This window comes from Euleptes europaea, chromosome 17 (assembly GCF_029931775.1).
Source record: "Euleptes europaea isolate rEulEur1 chromosome 17, rEulEur1.hap1, whole genome shotgun sequence".
Lineage (NCBI taxonomy): Eukaryota > Metazoa > Chordata > Lepidosauria > Squamata > Sphaerodactylidae > Euleptes > Euleptes europaea.
The window spans coordinates 13,463,226-13,485,967 of record NC_079328.1 but is presented as its reverse complement, the minus strand read 5'-3'; the positions used below and the strand labels follow the sequence as shown (position 1 = coordinate 13,485,967).

Sequence of the window (22,742 nt, the reverse complement as noted above, 5' to 3'; positions counted from 1 at the left end):
CACAGTGCAGACTTGGCAGTGCTGTCTCACAACATCTACCAATAAGGACATCTATTGCCTTAATTAATTAAGACTTCTACTCTGCCCTCAATCCCTGGTCGAAGCTAGGCTCAGGGCGGCTAACAACATGCTATCAAGTAGAATAAAACCATAAAGTACAATAAAAACATACAATACAATATTCTGTAAAAACATCAGTAAAAAATAAACTTGATTAATTACAAATAGAGGTCGCTATGGACCTGGAAGGTAGCCAGGACTTCAAATGATGGTTAAACAGAATACAGCACCCCCCACAAATGACTGGACCAATATAAGGCCCAAAGAGGGGGGGGAGCAGGGAGGCCAGCACTGATGGAAAATCATAGCTGTCCTCAACTATAGGCCATTTTAAAGGCCCTGCGGAACTCCTTAACGTCCCGCAGGACCCTGATTTCATTAGGCAGTTCCACCAGGCTGGGGCCAGGGCCAAGAAAGCCCTGGCCATAGTTGAGAACAGCCAAACACTCTTTGGGCTGGGGACCACCAGTAGGGTGTTATTGGCAGGGTGTAATGCCCTCCGGAGAGTATACCATGAGGGGCGATCCTGCAGATACAAAGATCCCAGACCATGCAAGGCTTTAAAGGTTAAAACCAGCACCTTGAACCTGATCTGGTGTTCCAGCTGAAGACAGTGCAGATGGCGGAGCACTGGCTGGATTTGGGCCCTCGGTTACTGCTCAGCAACAGCAACCACTGCCCTGGCTGCATCAGCTGAATTAAAGTCACAAAGATTCTAGTACACTGGAAACCCTAGCTATTCTTAATGAAACTAAAGACAGCCGGCAAATTATGCCCTGTAAAGATTATGAAAGAAACTAATGGTTTAGCTGTATCTTCTCTAATAACAATTAAAACAAGCCATTAGCTAAAACTGTCTTACTTTATAAGCACAAGTCCCAACGTGTAAGTACAAAACAGACATCATAATATTTTAGATCAAACCTATTGATCAACAGGTACATTAAAAACCAGCTCTATTGGCCTTTCTTTACACCACAAAATCACACACACAGACATACTTGATTATTTTTATCATCTTGATTTCCCCAACCTTGAGTTGATACTGCAACGGTTAGTTGTTCCAAAAATCCATGTGCTCTGCCTGTTTAACAGAACCAGGTTCACTCCCATTTGAATGCCAACATCCAAATGGTGAACTACAATTAACTAGAATTTAGGATTCGCAATTGTTGGGACCAGCCCTTCTGAATTCATTCATAGCACATTGACAGGAGCAAAGGAATTCGCAAAATAATAAGTTCTAATACACTAGTGATTTCACAACTTCCCTTCATTAGATCACCAGAATCAAATGAAAGTAATGAGATGATTTGTCTCTGACAATGTGCCCATAATTACCAAGGTATTAGGTATGTTAGTGATTCAGAATCATGCTTACATGAGGAAGTCCTCTCTGGAGATCAACAATCGTAACAAAATAATACATTCAAATGACCCACATCTATTAATTTGATCATGATGTAAAATAACCACAGAATTTACCTTGTCCACATTTTCCAAATCAGTGTCCACGTTGTTTTCTGTCTTCAACATCAGTGAAGCATCAGATTTGACATTGCAAAGGATATTCTCTGCTATTTGGACACTGGGCTGCAGGAAAGTTAACTCGTTTCTCCTAGATTCCGAAGATAAGCAGACCTGGTAAGAATACGGCAAAGTCCCATCCTCATAATTGGGAGGGAAAATGGTGCCAGTCTTCACATCAGGAATAAAGCACTGAAGGAAGGTGGGGTTTCTTGACCGTCCGAGTTTCATCATTATGGTCAGTGTTACTGTCACAAGGAATAAGAAAGACACCAAGGCCAAGGCCAGAACCAAATAAAACTGGAGATCAGACTGAGAGTCTGAGTCACTGGGTTGGGTGTTCATTTCTGGAAGTGCCTCCTGGAAGTTCTCAGCAAAGACGAGATTCAGAGTCACAGTTGCTGAGAGAGGAAACTGCCCGTTATCCTTCACCATAATGACCAGCTTCTGCTTTGCAGCTTCCCTTTCCAGTAATGTTCGGGCTGTTTTGATCTCTCCTGTGTGGGACCCAATGGTGAAAAGAGAGGGCTCCGTGGCCTGCAGCAGGTGGAAAGAGAGCCAGGCATTGTGTCCAGAGTCAGCATCCACTGCCACCACTTTGGTCACCAGATAACCTGATTCAGCTGACCAAGGCACCATCTCAAACAAAGATGAACTTTCAATTCCTTGGGAAGGATAGAGGATCTGCGGAACATTATCATTCCTATCCAGGATACACACTCTCACTGTGGTGCTGCTATTGAGCGATGGGGAGCCTCCATCTTGGGCCTGAACTTGAATTTGAAACTCCCGGAATTGCTCATAGTCAAAGGAGCGCTGCGCATAAATGGTGCCAGTCTCAGAATTAATAGATAGGTAGGAGGAGAGGGGCAGGTCTTCAATATTGCTTTTGAGGATGGAGTAAGTGATTTGTGCATTGCGATCCTCATCTGGGTCAGAGGCCTTGACACTGAAAATGGACGCTCCGGATGGGTTGTTCTCTAGCACATAGGAAGTATAGGAAGACTTTTCAAAGGCTGGAGGGTTATCATTGATATCTGAGATCTGTAGGGAGATGGTTTTGTATGTGGAGAGAGGAGGGATCCCCTTGTCTGTGGCTGTGATTGTAATATTATACTCTGGGATATTTTCTCTGTCAAGGTAACTATCTGTGAGGAGCTTGAAGTAATTATCTGACGATGATACTATCTGGAAATTTACAAGGTCTCTGAGATGGCAAGTGACTTCCCCATTGTCCCCAGAATCTGGGTCATGAACTTTGAGCAAAGCAATAACAGTTCCAGGCATGGAGTCCTCAGAAATTGGAGTGGATACGGAAGCAGGAACTACTTCTGGAGAATTGTCATTCACATCTAAAACCTCTATCTCCACTTTACAATGTGTCACTAAACCACCCCCATCGCTTGCCTGTATTATCATCACATAACTTTGTTTTTCCTCATAATCGACCATCTCCTTAAGTGTAATTGTTCCATCATTGGGATTCAGGCTGAATTTCTGCCTGGCACTTTCTGGGATTTTGTAGAAAGAATAAATGATTTCAGCATTTGATCCTTCATCACTGTCAGATGCTTTAACTTGCAGCACAGAAGTTCCTCTGGGTGCATTCTCTTTCAAACTTATCTTATAGACCTCCTGGGTAAAAATAGGCGTATTGTCATTAACATCAAGAACAGTTACCAATATATTGGTGGTCCCAATTTTTGCAGGTTCTCCTCCATCTAGAGCTGTAAGGACCAAGTGGAGTGTGTGCTCCTTTTCCCTGTCCAGTTGTTTCAGCAATATTAAGTCTGCATATTTATCACCATCTTCACTTTCTTTAATGTCTAGTTTGAAATAAGGAGTTGAGCTCAACTGGTAAGTCTGGAGGGAGTTCATCCCAATGTCTTCATCTTCAGCATTTCCCAGGGAAAACCGAGCTCCAGGGAAGTTCGATTCACTCACTTTGAGTCTGATATTATCATCTTGGAAATGGGGGGCATTATCGTTGATGTCTTTGATAAAAACTTGGATGTGAATTACATTCAAAGGATTATGCACAACTGCTTCTAATTTTAAGACACAAGAGGGTGATTTCCCACATATTTCTTCCCGGTCTATCCTGCCAATCACATACAGATTGCCATTTTGTTCATTAAGAGTGAAATATTGCTTTTCTGAAGAGATACCAAGCTTGCGTTTTGATAGCTCTTTGGCATCCAATCCCAAATCTTTGGGAAGATTTCCCACAAAAAATCCCTTTTCTGTTTCCTCCAGAACTGAATATTGAACCTGCTCAGATTTCACACAACAGAAGAAAGACAAGAATATGAACAGAAACAGTACCTTCCTCTGGACCTCCTTTGCATGTCTCACCACTCTCATTCTCAGAACTGCCTTTCCAGACTCTAGTGTTCGCAAGCATTCCATCCCTTTTGCAGTAAGAAATTTGAAATGTAGTTCTTATTACCTGATGTTCCTGAGACACGAACAGGATTTCAATTCTGGAGGAGCTTTTAAAATAAAACTGTCTCTTTCCTCTCTCCTCTTCTGTATAAGAGATGGATAATACTGCAGGAGCCTCAACTGCTGAGCCGGTATTATTCCCATCTTGTCCAACAGCGACACTTTGAGGTCACTGGGACAACAGCACTTCTCTATTTTTTCTTCTTGGTATTTGTAGCATGTATTCCCTCCAGTGGACAAGGTTTCAAGATGTAGATTCATGCATATATTAGAAATCGATCCACAGACTTATTTTTCTCAGTTCACTTTCATTCTATTTTAAAACACTTTGCCAGTATATTGGTTGCAATGCACAGAGTGGAAAACCTGTTTTTAAATGTCTTTCTAATGAATGGTGTTTCTATTAGGAATACTTATTTATTTTATTTATTTAAAACATTTCTATGCTGCCTTTCCACCCAAATAGCGTTTTTAAGGCAGTGGGCATCAAAAAATTAAAACATTTAAAATAAAGTATATATAAAATAATTCAATAAATACATGTAAACACAAGTATAACCAAAACTAGGGAGGAGTGCCAGTAACAGTTATTGGGGTATGCCAAACAAAACAAAAAAGTCTTCACCCCCTGGTAGAAGACAACAATATAGGTAGACAGATGAATCTCCCTGGGGAGGAAGTTCCAAAGTTTTGGTGCCACAACCAAGAATGCCCTTTCTCAGGTTGTCATCTGTCTAGGCTCAGATGGCAAGGGCACCCGAAGCAGGGCCTCCAAAGATGACAGTGAGTATATAACACAAGGAGAGAAAATTAAAATTAATATACTCAGATCATAAGTACATGTGCCAGAAATACAGCTTGTGAGATTTGCTGTTTGATGAATGAGACAACCAGATTTTTCAACAGACAAATATCTCAGAAGATAAGTTTAATCTATACATTTAAGCAATATTATTTCTCAAAAAGATTTGGGATTTAAAGGAAGTAATTGTGACAGAGATCCTCTGAGATTCCTGCAGTGTGCGGAAGTGAGCCAAGGGGAGCAGGCTGTTCTTCCATCCTGTTCACACCCAAGCACACAGTAACTACCTGACACGCTGTGCAATCCTAAATGAAGAAATCAACTGTTGAGTTCAATGGAACATTTCCTATTAAATGTATATATTATACCATAACACACCATGAGCATCTCCCTGTTTTGTAACTTTTTTTTTGTTATGTAGTATTGGAAGCTGCCTCATTCTAAAAAATAAAAATTTTCAATTGTAACCTCTATGTAATTTTATCTACTTTTTAGCCAACCCCCCCCAAACAGAAATAGTAAGTCCTTAATAGTTTGAAATAGTGAGTAGTTTGAATTTTTTTAAACATTAAGTTTGAAGTCCTGATGAGGGATAGGAAAAGTTTTGTTAAATTTAATAGGTAGAAGATAAGGCCAGAGAGAGAGAAATATATATATTCTCTAAGATCCAATTCACCAACTCCAAGTTTTTAAGGACATGAAAGAAAAGTCCCAGTAGTCTATTAAAAAACATGAAAGATTGTCACTACAAATAGGGGTGGAAAATATCTTGATGGGGAGACTCAGTGCTTAGGTTTTGCTTTACCTTTCAAGGTGTAACTTATCACCATCTTTAAAAAAATAAGTTCTATTTTGTTTGATTGAATGCATGTTTAAATGTTTAACCTGCTTCTCCAGAAAAGTAATCTGTGGACAAGGAGTTCCACATCCTTGGTTTCAAAACAGAAAAAGGCCCATATTGAGGCCTTTTATGCAGGGACGTTTCCCTGCGGTCACCCCCCCCAACTGCTTCGGGACTTCCTTTTGCTTATGCATGCATTTTATGTAGCTTGCCTCTCCCTGCGTGTTTTGCCCATGTTTTCCAGATGCTGTTTTAACTAGAATCTGGAAAATGTGGACACAACGTGGGTGGGAGAGCGAGGGGATTTCTGATGGGCAGAAAAGGCATGCATAAGCAAAAGGAAGCCCCGAAGCAGTTGGCGGGGGTGACTGCAAGGAAACGTCCCTGCATAAAAGACCTGAATACCCATCCTTCTTAACTCTTCCACTGGGGGCACTCAGCATATGGCCCCTGAACACGAGCATAAGAGATGGTTCATGTTTACGTTGCCAACCTCCAGGTGGTGGCTGGAGATCTCCTGCTATTACAACTGATCTCCAGACGATAAAGATCGGTTCACCTAGAGAAAATGGCCACTTTGTCAACTGGACTCTATGCCATTGAAGTCCCTCCCCTCTCCAAACATCACCCTCCCCAGACTTCGCCCCCAAAGTCTCCATGTATTTCTCAACCCGGAGCTGGCAACCCTATTCACAGGTCCAATGCCACGGAGAGTTATATGGGTAATAACCAGCATTAAAAAAAAATCAGTATTGATAAGACGTGCTCCCCATAACTGACTCTTGCTAGAAGCCTCGTTGCCTTGTTTTGAAACAATTGAATTTTCTGCAGGGTCTTTGAAGTGCAGTCTCAAGCCAACTGCACTGTAGTAGTCAGTGTAATCAATGCATGGAAACAGGCCAAATCATACCTCTCAAGGAAGGGTCACAACAACTTCCATGCCATGTGAAGCTGGCTAAAGGCTCTACTATCTAGGAAGAAGACCTGCGCTTCAATCTGTAGCACCACTCCAAGCTGCGAACCTACTCTTGAAGGGAAAGCACACCCTTATCCAATACAGGCTCACTCTGAAGATCCATATAGGCTTTGATATCAACCAAGAGCACCTCAGTCTTATCTGGATTGAGTTTCATTTCACTGGCCCTTACCCAGCTCATTATGTTTCTCTGTGTCAAACTACTTCACTCTTTATTTCATTTTCTCTGGAAGGTGGAGCCATGGTGAAGAGTATTTTGTTCTGGGCCATATATTGACTTCACAGATTCTGACTTTTTTTTACCAGTTCTACAGCTGAACTTTCAGGGAGAGAGTAATCTCAGCATGATTTCCCCGACTGCCCTTTGGCCTCGGCTTCAGTGTCACTAATTAAAAAGCTGACCACCCTACCCCCTTATGCTGCATTCAACTACATTCGCTTCCAACATAGTTCATGTGAAGTATAAGCTAAAATAGCTCATAAAAGTACTATATTCAACCATGTTTGGAAAATATTAACAGTTGGTGTGACGAAGCAAACAATTAGTTTGAATCTTGCCTTCATAAAGTTATTATTTATAAGCCATAATTGAAGCACGAAGAGGGGATTGAAAAGCTTCTCACATGTGCAGTTGTGAAGATGTCACTCCTCCTACCAAATTGCTACACGGATAAAGACATACATATAAAAAATTGTGTCCTACCTGAAAATTGCCAATGATTAAAAGAGATATAAATTATAAAATAATGCATTTTCACTGATGAAACTCCAAAACTAAATCAAAGAGACCAACAGAGTGCTCTAAGAGCAGAAATAACAAGACACCTCAAAGCTCTTCAGAATAAATGACAGAATACAGTTAGAAATCTCTGCCAAGTACAGATATAATAATACAACACAATCGCTTTCATCAACTCACCTGGACTATTTGGTCTCCATTGTTAATATTTAAATCTTCAAAAGTTACGATAGGCTCATTTGTGTCACAGGTCTGCTGATTATTAAACTGTTTTTTCCTAGAGTCTGTGGTGAGAGAAACTTCTTGGCAATAAGAGTGAAGAAAAGCTCGGACTCCATCAATTCCCACAAACTGGGAAACTGGGACGCCACTAAAATTCATACTCCCAGAAGCACACAACTGAGAATGTCTCCATCTGTGAAGTCTGATAGCCAGCAACACAAGCAGGAAAGCGAAAAACAAGCAGGAGACAAAAGCCACAGCAACCACCAGGTAGAAGGTGAGGTCCGACTGGGGATCTGCAGGAGCTGAGATGCTGCTAATATCAGAGAGGCTTTCAGGGATGCTGTTGGCCAGCACCACAGTGACTGTGACGGAGGCAGAGAGAGGGGGCTGCCCGTTGTCCTTCACTAAAACCACCAGGCTTTGCTTGAGAGCATCCTTGTCCAGAAAGAAACGAGCAGTCCTGATCTCTCCAGTGTGGAGTCCTATGGTGAAGAGCCCTGGCTCTGTGGCCTTCAGTAACTGATAGGAGAGCCAGGAGTTCTGGCCAGAGTCTGCATCCACTGCCACCACCTTAGTGACCAGATATCCAGGCTCAGAAAAGCGAGGGGCCAGCTCTACTCCAGTGGAGCCATCGGTGGGGCTAGAAGGGTACAAGATCTGGGGGGCGTTATCATTCTGATCTAAAATTAAGAGAGTCACTGAGACGTTGGAGCTGAGTGGTGGGGAGCCTCCATCTTGGGCCTTAACCCAGAAACTGATCTCCTGCACCTCTTCATAATCAAAAGAGGTCAAAGCATAGACAACACCAGTTTCAGAATTAATGGAGAGGTATGATGAGAGAAGGGATCGATCATGACCCTCCATGATGGAATATGTTATTCTGGAATTCTCTTCCCAGTCGGGATCATCTGCTCTCAAGGAAAAGATGGAGGCCCCTCTCAGATTATTCTCCAGGAGATAAGATGTGTAGGCGGATTCTGCAAAGAGGGGAGGATTGTCATTTGCATCTACAAGGCTTAGAGCTATCACGGTAGCTGTAGAAAGAGGAGGAATCCCATGGTCAGTAACTGTGAGGGTGATACTGTAGGATGCCACTTTCTCTCTATCCAAGATATCATCTGTCACCAAACTGTAAAAGTTATCCATGGATTTTTTCAGCCGAAAAGGGATGTTTGGGTCTATTGAGCATGTGACCTCCCCATTAATTCCAGAATCACCATCTTGCACATCGAGAATTGCAACAACGGTTCCAACTGCTGAATTCTCCAAGATGTCATTGGTGAGATAGGTTACCTCTAATTCAGGTGCATGGTCATTCAAGTCTGTAATGAAAATCACAACTTTTGATTTGTCACTCAGACCTCCCCCGTCTTTGGCTTGTATCTCAAATTCATATAAGGAAGAATCCTCATAATCGAGTCTCCCTCCAAGTGTTATTTCACCAGTTGTAGAGTTAAGGAGAAATATTTGGGAAAATTTGTTTGTAATTTTGTGGAATAAATATTTTATCTCCCCATTAATTCCTTCATCCAGATCAATTGCTTTTACTGTAGTTATTGTGGATCCTTTAGGAATATTTTCTGGAACTGTGGCTTCATAAAGAGGTTGGCTGAAAACTGGAGCATTGTCATTGGCATCTAGAACTATTACGTGGATTTGAGCAGTGCCAGATCTGACTGGATCACCTCCATCAGAAGCTGTGAGGATTAGATCATGAACTGATTTCTCTTCCCTATCCAGAGGTTTATCCAACACCAATTCAGCACGTCTGATGCCATTTTCTTCCATTTGGATTTGCAGAGAAAAATGGCTGCTGCCTGTGAGTTCGTAACTCTGTATTGAATTTATACCCAGATCTGGATCTTCAGCTTGAGGAAGATCAATACGGGACCCTAATGTAGATGCCTCGCTGATTTCAAGCTCCTGTTCCCATGGATGGAATTGAGGATCATTATCATTTATATCTGTAATTTCCACTTCTATTCCATAAATCTTTAATTTCCTCTCCATAATAACTTGGAGATTTAAGATGCACTTTTCTGCCTGTCCACAGATTGCCTCTCTGTCTATTCTCTCTAATGTTTGTAAAATGCCACTGTTGAAGTTCAAAGCAAAATACTGAATGGTACCTGTCCTGGTAACGATCCGGAGTCCGTGTTCAGAAAGATGCTTTCCATCCATTCCTAGATCCTTTGCGATATTCCCCACAAAGGAGCCTTTCTGCATCTCTTCAGGAACGGAATAGCAAATCTGCCCAGCAACTGCCTTCCACACAAACAGGGTGATGAAGTATTGCAGGATCCCTTTGTTCATGCTGCTCCACCACTTCTGTATTTCTCCCATCCCCTTGCAGCAAGGTAAGGGATTCTTGTTCTTTTGGTTCTAACTCCAAGGAAAGGAGGTCCCTCTGGGTTATTTTTAAAATAAATGTTGTATTTGTATCAATCCCTGTAACGTCAGTTCAGGTCTGATCTCTCTGCTATTTTGTTCTTGTGTCTTCAACTGCAGCGCCTTGGCGGTTAGCTTGATCTTCTAGGGGAAAATTTTCCCTTATTGGTGAACAGTGACACCCAGAGTATCATATGGAAACTACATACATGAAATGTAGACTAATTTTCCACAGACTAATCCTTCTTCTTTTACTAAAAGAAAAGCCTCAACAGTACAGGTTCAGGGTGAATTTGCCTCATTTTAGTATTTTAAAAAAATCTGACTGATCCTTTGTGTAGATTAGAAATGGATCTGCATAAAAGTATGTAAAATTATGGTATTGTCCTAATTATGTTTATGTTGCTTTATACACCTTACTATGGGGAATTAATATAAAATAAGCTTACACTTATGAGGGCTTTATTTCTGCTCTTTTCTCTTGACGATGCAATATTTAAAGCTATTAACAAGAGCAATAACTTCATGTTTTACTTTCTTTGCACATGAACCAGATAAGAATGAGGAAACTAGCTTGTTCTCTGTTGCTCCAGAGACTAGGACAGAGTAATGGATTTAAGCTAATAGAAAAGCGATTCCACCTAAACATTAGTAAGAACTTTCTGACGGTGAGGGCTGTTCGATGGTGGAATGTGCTGCCTCGGAGGGTGGTGGAGTCCCCGTCTTTGGAGGTCTTTAAGCAGAGGCTAGATGGCCATCTGTCGGGAGTGCTTTGATTGTGGGATCCTGCATGGCGGGGGGAGGGTTGGGGTCACTGGGGATGTGGGGGGGGGAGGTAGTTGTTAATTTCCTGCAATGTGCAGGGGGTTGGTCTAGATGACCCTGGTGGTCCCTTCCAACTCTATGATTCTATGCAAGAAATATGTATATTACATGTGTTATTGTCAAATGAATTATCAGAAACAGAACAGCAGTTGATAACAGGGAGCATAAAAACGCAGAAAGGGGAATGGAATACAAAAAGCAGTGCAGGAAAAAAAGAGTAAAAAATTACAAACAAGTATGGGATTAGACCTGCTGGGGAAGAAGAGCTATCTATGAGGAAACCAGTAGATGTTGGCCCATTGGGTTAAATGGGCACTGCCCCACCAAGCTCAGCGGTCCCGTCCCCTCCTGCCTGCTTCTTAACTTACCACCAGCCAGAGGGGTGGCACAGGGCAGCTGTATGGTCTGAGTCGCATTCTTGTTCAACTCGGAAGCAAATCTCTCCCTAGAAAGTGTCACATGCAGAGCTTTTTCTTCTTGGAAAGGCAGGTGGTGGAGAGGGGAAGGTAGGGGAGAGGGGCTGTGGCTCAGTGGTAGAGCATCTGCTTGGCATGCAGAAGGTCCCAGGTTCAATCCCCGGCATCTCCAGTTAAAGGGACTAGGTGAGTAGGTGATGTGAAAGACCTCTGCCTGAGATCCTGGAGAGCCGCTGCTGGTCTGAGTAGACAATACTGACTTTGATGGACCAAGGGTCTGATTCAGTAGAAGGCAGCTTCATGTGTTCATGTGTTCACTCTATGGTCAGAGAGAAATCGTGGTTGTGGAGTGATAGTGGAGCAGTAAGAGTCCTGGGGGGAGCAAAGGAAATATGGACAGGCCTGGTTGACCGATTCTTCTGACAGCCAATCAGGGACAACAGAGACTTCTGCCCCGACCAATGAGGAGGTAGCCTGCTGGGTGGATGGGCATGGTCAGGCCTAGTGGACTTGGTTGCTAGTGCTGCTTTTGCTGTTCTTAATATAGGAGGAGTCGTTCCTCACTGCTTGGGCAGGAGTCTTTCCTTCTGCTGAGGCCGCTACACTCTGCTGAGGAAGGGAGAGGAAAGACTGGCTTTAAAGACTGCTGTTGTGTGGAGCTGGGTAGGGGCTTTTCCTGGCTGCTGCTCGCTCAGTTCAGTATTTGTTGAGATTCGATCAGTCAGTGCATTAATGGCATATAGAGTTGCCAGGTCCCTCTTCATCACTAATGGGAGATTTTTTGGGTGAAGCCTGAGGAGGGCGGGGTTTGGGGAAGGGTGGGGCTTCAATGCCATAGAGTCCAATTGCCAAAGCGGCCATTTTCTCCAGGGGAAATGATCTCTATCAACTGGAGATCAGTTGTAATAGCAGATCTCCAGCTAGTACTTGGAGGTTGAGGAGATAAATAGTACTAGGCTCTTGCAATGCAAACAAGCATCTATTAATAATACAAAACTGTGCAATAAGTGAAAGTTTGTGCATAATTCCTCAGCAGTAATGGAAAAGTTCACAATCACCAACATTTAACTCACATTAACTTCAACCATTCAACTCACATTAACTTCATCATACCTATGAAAAAGTCACATGACTACTCACTATGACCAGATTGACTCCAATGGTCAAAATATTTTTTTTGCATTTTAATTTAAAATGTGCAGGGGTGTGGGGACATTCCACATGTAATATCTTTGAAATATTGACTTCAAAAATTGCTACATGTACATATTTTAAATCCCACAAGTACAGAAAACACATTGAAATAATAAAACATTAATCTGACTAATATTTTAAATAATACGTAAAATAAATCAAGTGGCTTCCTGGAGACCAACCAAGTTTATTCCAACATGAGCTTTTATGAGGCAGAGCATGCATCTGAAGAAGTGAGGTCTGACTCACGAAAGCTCAAGCTGAAATAAACTTAGCTAATCTTAAAGGCGCCACTTATTTCTGTTTTACTTTGCTACAACAAACTAACATGATACCCTTCTGAAACTTTTCATAGAATCTTAGAGTTGGAAGGGGCTATACAGGCCATCTAGTCTAACCCCCTGCTTAATGCAGGATCAGCCTAGAACATCCCTGACAAGTGCTTGTCCAGCCTCTGCTTAAAGACTGCCAGTGAGGGAGAGCTCACCTCCTCCTTAGGTAGCTGATTCCACTGTCGAACAACTCTTATTGTAAATTCCCCCCCCCCCCCCCAATATCCAGCCGGTACCTTTCCGCCCGCAATTTAAACCCATTATTGCGAGTCCTATCCTCTGCTGCCAATAGGAACAGCTCCCTGCCCTCCTCTAAGTCCCAGCCCTTCCAATACTTAAAGAGAGCAATCATGTCCCCCCCCCCTCAACCCCCTCTTCTCCAGACAAAACAATCCCAACTCCCTCAGCCTTTCCTCATAGGGTTTGGTCTCCAGGCCCCTGATCATCCTCGATGCTCTCCTCTGCACTCGCTCAATTCTGTCCACATCGTTTTTACAGTGAGACCACCAGAAGTGCACACAATACTCCAGGTACCAATGCAGTGTAGAGCAGATTTTATATCTTAGTGGAAGAAATTCAAATAAATTTTATATATTAATGGAAGAAATTCAAATAATGGAACACACACACAGAATGTCTGTCTTTTCCTAACCTTTAATATACTCATGTTAGATGTGGAATGGTATATATAGCCCGATCTCATCAGATCTCGGAAGCTAAGCAGTGTCGGTACTTGGGAGACCTCCAAGGGGGACTCTGCAGGGGTCGCCATAAGTCAGCTGCGACTTGACGGCACTTTACACACACACAATATACTCAAGTATGAAGTTCAGTCATGTCAAATATCTGCCACTCCAATGATACATCAACACTAGTAGGCCTATTTTGACATTCTGAAAAGGGGTGGACAACATATGGATCAGGTAGATTTATTGGGTTGAATCACAGTGCTCATCATGAATTCACTGAAGTATCACATGAAAACCTTTTAAACATGGTATGTCCACTCTACCTTCCTTCTTGCTTGCCTAAGGCCACCTATGCATCTTAGGTCCCTTTAGCATGAGGCAGATTCCCTGGTTTGTTCTCATTTGCAGTGGCAGAGATCCTTTGCATGGGATGATTTCCCATTCTTCCCCCACCCACATGCCATGTACCCCTCAACTGCATCAAGCTCTGTGCTGCTTTTTAAAAAATCAATACTTTTTATATCAGTACAATCTTTAAAAACCTTTTAATTAGTATACAAATACATTTGCAAAACTATGAAATAGGTACATCATGCTATTATGACTTACCAATAAAATATCGAACACATAGATACTAAAACAGCTTAGATATATATGACTCAGAAACACATAGGGTGCAAGGGTATCCTGAACTTTATCATTCCAGTACATGATGAGCACGGACTGTTTCTCTATAAATCTATCAGAAGTATATTAGCCAGGTCTTTAGACTTTGCATAATATGTCAATTTTATCATAAACAACATTCCATACCATTCTTCAATCAACAGTGGATTGCTGCTATTAAATCCCATTGCTGCTATACAAACTTTAGCTGTTATTAACACGTTAAGGAAAATATCCATGCCTAATTCTGCCACCTTCCCTTTTGCTCACCTAATAAACTATAATAAAAAACCTGTCATAATATAAATCTAATCTATAATATATACCAAAAACTTTTAATTTGTGGGCAACTCCAAAATAAAATCAGCTGTGTTGGCCTGACACCTCCAACCTACATCTAAGGAATTAGAATAAATCTTTGGTAAGTGATATGATGTAAGATACCACTGAAATCATATTTTTATAGTGATCCTTCACATTCATTGATATTAATCTTGACCAAACATTTCTCCATATCCAGTCCCATTCTGCTTGTGCTGTTTCTTGTGAAATATCTTTTCCCCATATATTCATGAAAGTATTCAATAGTCTCTCATAAGATAAACTGGTCTCTATCATTCTCTCAGACTCTGCCTTGCTTCTTAATACTGACTCCATTTCAACAAAGTCATTCATGCATGGAAACATGTGGAATGTACTCTTCAGTACAGAATGTGGATTGTGGTCTATATAATAATATTAATAATAATAATAATGCACAGGCATTTTTTTTAAAAGAAAAGGCATAACGGTTGTAATTCTCTACTATGTTAGTACATGTTTTTACCAATGTAATATGTTTGTCCTGGATTACTTAATGGTGCTACTGTTATTGTTAACAAGCCAACTAGAAATGGTGTCCGCTGAGTAAATGATCATGGTTCAAAATAAACACTGTAGGCCTACCACTTTGATAACCAGAGATTTGGATCCAATAAGACCATTTTATGCCTGTTACATAAAGGAAGTAACAAGGAATAATCAGCAATAAAACTGTTTTAGCATAATATCTCATGTCACTGGGTAGGGCTGTCAATTCGGTTCGGCCCGAACTGAAAATCAGCCGAATTTCCCTTGATTCGGCGGTTTTTAGTTCGGACGGATCCGAACTCAAAACTGGCGGGCAACCGGGGGGGCCGAATTCAGCGAGTTCGGGAGTTCGGCGAATAAATTCGGCCAATTCGGCCGTCAGTAAGCAGCATAACCGTCAGTAAGCAGCATTCTCCTCCCCCGGCCAATCGGTGGCCAAGCTGGGTCTTCTTCTGGCCAATCAGTCAGGATTGAGTGCTGGAGGAATCAGCTGATGTGCGGCCGGCCGGGGAAAGAGAGAGAGAGAGGGAAATCCTCATGTGTGTGTGAGGGGGTGCTTGTGCACATTCGCTCCTTTCCGTGGCTGCAGGGGGCGCATTTTTTGGGGTACCGACCCCAAACTTTCAGGGGATATTCAGACAGGTTTTTTTAAGAGACCACCCAAGTTTTGTAAACATTGGGTCAGGGGGTCCCGAGATATGGGCTCCCCCCCTTTTTTCTTTTCATGGCTGCAGAGGGCGCATTTTTGGGTGTGCCGACCCCAAACTTTCAGCGGAGCATCAGACTAGGCTTCTTAAGATACCCCCCAAGTTTTGTAAACATTGGGTCAGGCCCCCCCGAGATATGGGCTCCACCCCTTTTTCCTCTCCCCCCTTTTCCATTTTCGTGGCTGCAGGGGGCGCTTTTTTGGGGGTTCAGCCCCCAAACTTTTGTCATAGCTTCAGAGAATCCCTCTTAAGAGACCACCCAAGTTTTGTAAAGATGGGTTCAGTGGGGGCTGAAATATTGGCTCCCCCCCCCTTTTCTCTTTCCATGGCTGCAGGGGGCGCATTTTTGGGTGTGCCGATCCGACTTTCGGCGGAGCTTCAGTCAAGGCTTTTTAAGAGACCACCCAAGTTTTGTAAACATTGGGTCAGGGCCCCCCCCGATATATGGGCTTTCCCCTTTCCCCTATTGGGATGAATGGATCACCCTCGAGAGATGCATACATATGGATCTTATATTGGATACAAATGGAATCATATTGGATTACCCAGCCTCCCAGCCCCTCCTGCTGGAACAGAAGACAACCACAGTAAGACCCCTTTGGGGGCTTTAATCTATATTTTTTCTTTTCTGTGTGTGTGTGTGGGGGAAAGCAGAGTCTGTGTGTGTGTGTGGGGAGGGAGCAGTTTCTGTGGGGGGGGGGAAGCCAAAGGGGGCTTTTGCCGGTTCTGCCTGGGGTGTGTGTTCCCCCTCCAGTCTCTCTCTCCCTGGTTTGAGGGGGGCTTCATTTTTATTCTTCAGGTTTTTCCTCATTCATAAGATCAGTTAGGTTATTGATGCTTGCTCAAAACTGGTTTTCAAATGGTGACTTAAAGAATGCATCTGCCTGGTCCCAAGTCCAATGCAAAAGGAGACATTCCACCCCCTCCTGCTCATTATGCATAGCTAGCTGCCTCTGTCCCTTTCCATGGTATGCAAACTCCCAGGTGTCAGGTGTTGCTATGCACTGTTGCAAAGGTTTTGCATTGCGTGCTTGTGTTGCTTTGCAGTTGTATTGTTTTGCAAAATTCTTCACACCTGCCCCGCCCTTTGCATATTTGCAAAGGGGTTGCTCTGCAGTTGTGTTGCTTTGCAAAGTTCTTAGCACCTGCCCCGCCCTTGCTCTCATCAGCTGTTTGTCCGGCGGGGAGCTTTGTGCGTGGGCGGCAAGCTCTGCGGAGAGATCCACATTAAGGGTGGGGGGGACCCCTTTCAGGGCCCATATCTCAGCCCCCCCTGACCCAATCTTTACAAAACTTGGGGAGTCTTTCAATATACGTCCTTTGAAGCTCTGCTGAAAGTTTGGGACCTCTAAGCCCAAAAATGCCCCCCCCAGAGCCGCGGAAAGGCGCGGTTGTGTTTTTAATGGCTTTATTCGGCCGAATTTTTTTTCCCGAACTTTGAATTCCCGCCGAATTGAACGGACCCGAAGTGGGGGAGTTCGGACTTCGGCACGTACCGAACCCACAAGGGCCAAATTCGGCCGAATCCGAACTGTACCGAATTTTTTTTTTTGACAGCCCTATCACTGGGGTTAGGAATTGACTTTGTAAAAGCTGAAATGGATGATGAAATGAACAAACAGTAGCATCTCAACAATGAACAAGATGGTGCAAATTAAACCACTTTCTTCTTTTGTCACACACAGAGCAGAAGGTACTGAAACAGCCTCATTCCACTGCCATTATGGTTTTTTTTTTCCAAACAGGAATACAAACTATTTCTAGTCTTAACTTGACAACTCTCTTTTAAAAAAGTAGGTTTCTGTTACTGAGCTTGCCTTTGTTTTATCTGGCATATTAGCAGCAAATAAAATTTATTTATTTATTATTATTATTACTGAGCTTGCCCAGGCAATGGAGTTTGAATATCACTCATCATTTTATACTGCAATGGACAGTCATGTCTTTTTGAACACCTGAACAAAATTAAGGAAAAAAATGTGTTGCCTAACTGCAACTCAGAAGTGAGCCCCACTGAATTCAATGGCACTTCACAGGAATTATGCATAGATTGCCTACTGGGACTTAATTGAGAAAATTGGATATATGCCAATTAACTGTTCTGGAAATATTACGTATCAGTCAAAATATCAGCAGTAAGAATATAATATGATAAGGACAACATCAAATATTCCTATAAATCTCAGGTATAAAGCCATCATTCATGGAGTCATTTTAGCAGCATCTGTACTTACTATTGTTATTCCAAAAAACCAAGCTCAAAGTGTCACTTTATATCATATTCACACATCACCGAATAATCAAATCTGAGCTTATTCATTTTTGATGTTATTTCTTTTCGGTTAGCTCATATAAACTTTTTCAGTCTATTCTGCCTTGTTTATATGTACATATATTTTGTGCATTAGTTTCTTGTACAAACATTTATCAAACAGAATATAGCATATAAAATTAAGTTATAAAGAAAAGGTAATAAACTCACCATGCCCTCATTTGCCTCACTGTCTAAAATGTTTTTTCCATTGAACATAGAAGGATTATCGGAGTTTAAACTGCTGAGGATATTTTCCGCTATTTGGACAGAGGGCTGAAGGAAAGTTAACTCGTTTCTCCTAGACTCAGAAGATAAGCAGACCTGGTATGAATACGGTAAAGTTCCTTCCTCATAATTGGGAGGGAAAATGGCGCCAGTCTTCGCATCAGGAATAAAGCACTGAAGGAAGGTGGGGTGCCTTGACCGCTGAAGTTTCAACATAATGGTCAGTGTTACTGTCACAAGGAATAGGAAGGATACCAAGGCCAAGGCCATTACCAAATAAAACTGGAGATCAGACTGAGAGTCTGAGTCACTGGGTTGGGTGTTCATTTCCGGAAGAGCCTCCTGGAAGTTCTCAGCGAAGACGAGGTTCAGAGTCACAGTTGCTGAGAGAGGAGACTGCCCATTATCCTTCACCATAATGACCAGCCGTTGCTTCGCAGCTTCCCTTTCCATTAATGCTCGGGCTGTTTTGATCTCTCCTGTGTGGGACCCAATGGTGAAAAGAGAGGGCTCTGTGGCCTGCAGCAGGTGGAAAGAGAGCCAGGCATTGTGTCCAGAGTCAGCATCCACTGCCACCACTTTGGTCACCAGATAACCTGATTCAGCTGACCGAGGCACCATCTCAAACAAAGACGAACTTTCACTTCCTTGGGAAGGATAGAGGATCTGCGGAGTATTATCATTCCTATCCAGGATACACACTCTCACTGTGGTGCTGCTATTGAGGGATGGGAAGCCTCCATCTTGGGCCAGCACTTGAATCTGAAACTCCCGGAATTGCTCATAGTCGAAGGAGCGCTGTGCATAAACGGTGCCAGTCTCAGAATTAATGGACAGGTAGGAGGAGAGAGGCACATCCTCAGTGTTGCTCTTGAGGATGGAGTAAGTGATTTGTGCATTGCGATCCTCATCTGGGTCAGAGGCCTTGACACTGAAAATGGATGCTCCAGATGGGTTGTTCTCTGGTACATAGGCAGTATAGGAAGACTTTTCGAAGGCTGGAGGGTTATCATTGATATCTGAGATCTGCAGGGAGATGGTTTTGTACGTGGAGAGAGAAAGGGTGCCCTTGTCTGTGGCTGTGATTGTAATATTATACTCCGGGATCTTTTCTCTATCAAGATAACTATCTGTAAGGAGCTTGAAGTAACTATCCGAAGATGAAACTATCTGGAAAGGTACAAGGCCTCTGAGATGGCAAGTGACTTCTCCATTGTCCCCAGAATCTGGGTCATGAACTTTGAGCAAAGCAGTAACAGTTCCAGGCATGGAGTCTTCAGGAATTGTACTGGATACAGAAGTAAGTACAACTTCTGGAGGATTGTCATTCACATCAAGGATCACAATCTCCACTTTGCTATATGCCACTAAACCACCTCCATCAGTGGCCTGTACTGTCATCATATAACTTTGTTTTTCCTCATAATCAATCATCTCCTTAAGCGTAATTGCTCCATCATGGGGATTCAGGCTGAATTTCTGCCTGAATCTTTCTGGGATTTTGTTGAATGAGTAAATAATTTCAGCATTTGATCCTTCATCAATGTCAGATGCTTTAACTTGCAGCACAGAAGTTCCTTTGGGTGCATTCTCTTTCAAGCTTACCTTATAGACTGTTTGGGTGAAGATAGGCATATTGTCATTAACATCAAGAACTCTTACCACTATGTTGGTGGTTCCAGTTTTTGCAGGTTCTCCTCCATCCAGAGCTGTAAGAACTAAGTGGAGTGTGTGTTCCTTTTCCCTGTCCAGTTGTTTCAGCAATATTAAGTCTGCATATTTTTCACCATCTTCACTCTCTCTAACATCTAGTTTGAAATAAGGAGTGGAGCTCAACTGGTATGTCTGGAGGGAGTTGACCCCAATGTCATCATCTTCAGCATTTCCCAGGGAAAACTGAGCTCCTGGTGTGTTTGATTCACTCACTTTAAGTACGATATTTTCTTCTTGGAATTGGGGGGCATTATCATTGATATCATCAATGAAAACATGTATATGGAAAATGTTCATAGGATTATGCACCACAGCTTCTAGTTTTAGGACACACGAGGCTGATTTCCCACATATTTCTTCCCGGTCTATCCTCTCATTCACATATAGGTTGCCATTTTGTTCATTAAGAGTGAAATATGGCTTTTTTGAAGAAATACTAATCTTGCGCTTTGATAGCTCTTTAGCATCCAATCCCAAATCTTTGGGAATATTCCCCACAAAAGATCCCTTTTCTGTTTCTTCCAGAAGTGAATAGTGAACCTGCTCAGACCTCACCAGACAGAAAAAAGACAAAAATATGCACAAAAAGAGTACTTGCCTCTTGATCTCCCTTGTTCTCTCTGCATGTCTAATTTCCAGCACCCTCATTTTCAGAGCTGCCTTTCCAGATGCCAGTATTTATAAACATTCCATCCCTTGGCAGTAAGATTTTGAAATTTAGTTCTTATTACCTGAGGGCTCCTGAGAAAGGAAGAGATTTCAGTTCTGGAGGAGCTTTTAAAAGAAAGCCGTCTCCTTCCTCTCTCCTCTTCTGTATAACAGATTGAAGAATTTTGCAGTCTACACTGCTGATCCAGTATTACTCCCATCTTGTCCAACAGCGACACCCTGAGTTCACTAGGACAACAGCACTTCCCTGCTTTTTTTGAATCAGTCTCTTTAATATGGGATTCCCCTAAGTGGACAACTTCTCCAGATGTACATTTTCAGATGCATTTTATTAAAGATAGACCCATAGACTTATTAAAGATGCATTTCAGATGCTTTTATTAAAGATAGACCCATAGACTTATTTTCCTCTGTACACTTCCACTCTATTTTTATAACACTTTGATAGTATGTTGGTCGCAGTGCACACGGAAGAGAATATGACGCTTTTCACTTTATTGGTAACGTATGTTATTTCCATAGGTTTTAAAATAAGCACATCAATGGAGCACGAGGAGTGATAATTAAAATTAATATACCTAGAGCCTATGTACACTTATCAGAAATACAGTTATAATAATAATAATAGCAGTAGTAGTAATATTAATAATAATAAATTATTTTATTTATACCATGCCCTCCCCCAGGCTCAGGACAGCTAACATCATACATAAATATATAAATAATACAAAATACAATTAAAACTGGACCAATTTTACTACATTTTCATACAGGAGGTGCCATCAATTATTTCCCTTAGGAAGGATGTTTCAACTGGTGGCCATAATCCCAGATAACAATAGGAAGGCCAACATTATTATCTAAAATAGATAAATATGTATAAAAAATTAAAAATAAGAAGGCCAACAGTCCAAACTGATGTTGTTTATTTCAAGCAGGTGGAGACAGAAGGATAATGGAAGGAAAACACAAAAAGAAAGGAAGGGAAAGGGAAGATGGAGGGAGAAAAGGAAGGGACAAGGAAAAAGGGAAGGGAAAGACAGAAGGGGAAAGGGGAAGGGATGTGAGGCCAACTTAACATGTCTTACCATAGCTGTCCTCAACCATAGGCCTGGTACAACTTCTTTGTCTTGCAGGCCCTGCACAACTGGGCCAAGTCCCACAGGGCACAAGTCTCATTAGACTTCCACCAGGTCAGGGCAAGGGCCGAAAACCCCCTGGCTCTGGTTGAGGCCATCCAGATGGTCTTAGTGCCAGGGATCACTAAAGTTTATTATTGTTGAGGAGACTCGGCTGTTTGGTTTTACTTTCCCTCTCAAGGTATAATCTATCACCATATTTCCTAAAATCATGTACCAATATTGCTCACATGCCATAATCAATTTAAAAACAATAAAAGCACATAGAAAAATGAAGACAGTACAAAGTCCAGCATATAAAAAAATCTGAACAAATTATTGAAAACAGGTAAAAGTAAAACAAAGAAAAACACCATCATATTTAAAAAAAATCCATCAGCAAGAACAGAAAGGCAGGAGACAGCAGATAAAATTACAATGAGGCTTGGGAAAATAAAGGTGTTTTCACACAAAGGCTAAAAGACTGCAAATCTGGTTCTAGGGCCATTTATGCAGGGTCAATTTTGATGCTTGCTCAAAGCTCTTTTTTAAATGTGATCTTTAAAATACCTATTCACGGTCCTGTTGCAAAAGGAGAAATTCCACACACCCCCACTCGCCTGCTCCTTCCTTCGCATAGCCATTGGCAATGGTCGTTTACATAGCTAAGCTGCGTTTGTGATTTTTCATGGTTCCTTCTGTAAATGCTTCGAGGCAGGGGCGGAGCAAACATAAAAGGTCGCATTAAAGGGGCTCTTAAGAAATGCGAAACAGGTATGTGCCGGCTTTGCAGTTTCTTTCTGAATGAAGGTTCAGCGTGAAACACTAAAAAAAAAAAATGTTGCGCACTTCAGCCTGGAACGTGCTGCTAATTACCAAGCATAAATGGCCTAGGTGATTAACTGGACAAGGCATTTCATAACCTTGGTGCCAGAACATAAATGGCCCCATCTCTGGTGCTCACCCTCCTTGATTCTTCCATTGGGGGCACTCAGAGTAGGACCCATGAACATGATCCTAAG

At 42.2% G+C, this 22,742-nt stretch overlaps 1 protein-coding gene across 3 annotated transcripts in view; it reads right to left on the bottom strand.

The window, feature by feature from the left end:
- The window catches only part of LOC130488791 (protocadherin gamma-A12-like), a 358,724-nt gene that overhangs the window by 282,306 nt on the left and 53,676 nt on the right, over window positions 1-22,742 (bottom strand). The window contains exon 1 of one of the 3 annotated variants that reach the window (XM_056862447.1): window positions 7,571-9,958. The exons of the other annotated variants lie outside the window; for them this stretch is intronic. Within the exon in view, the coding sequence (XP_056718425.1) occupies window positions 7,571-9,958 (2,388 nt within the window). Of the gene's footprint in view, window positions 1-7,570; window positions 9,959-22,742 lie in introns of those variants that run through there. 3 annotated transcript variants of the gene reach the window in all.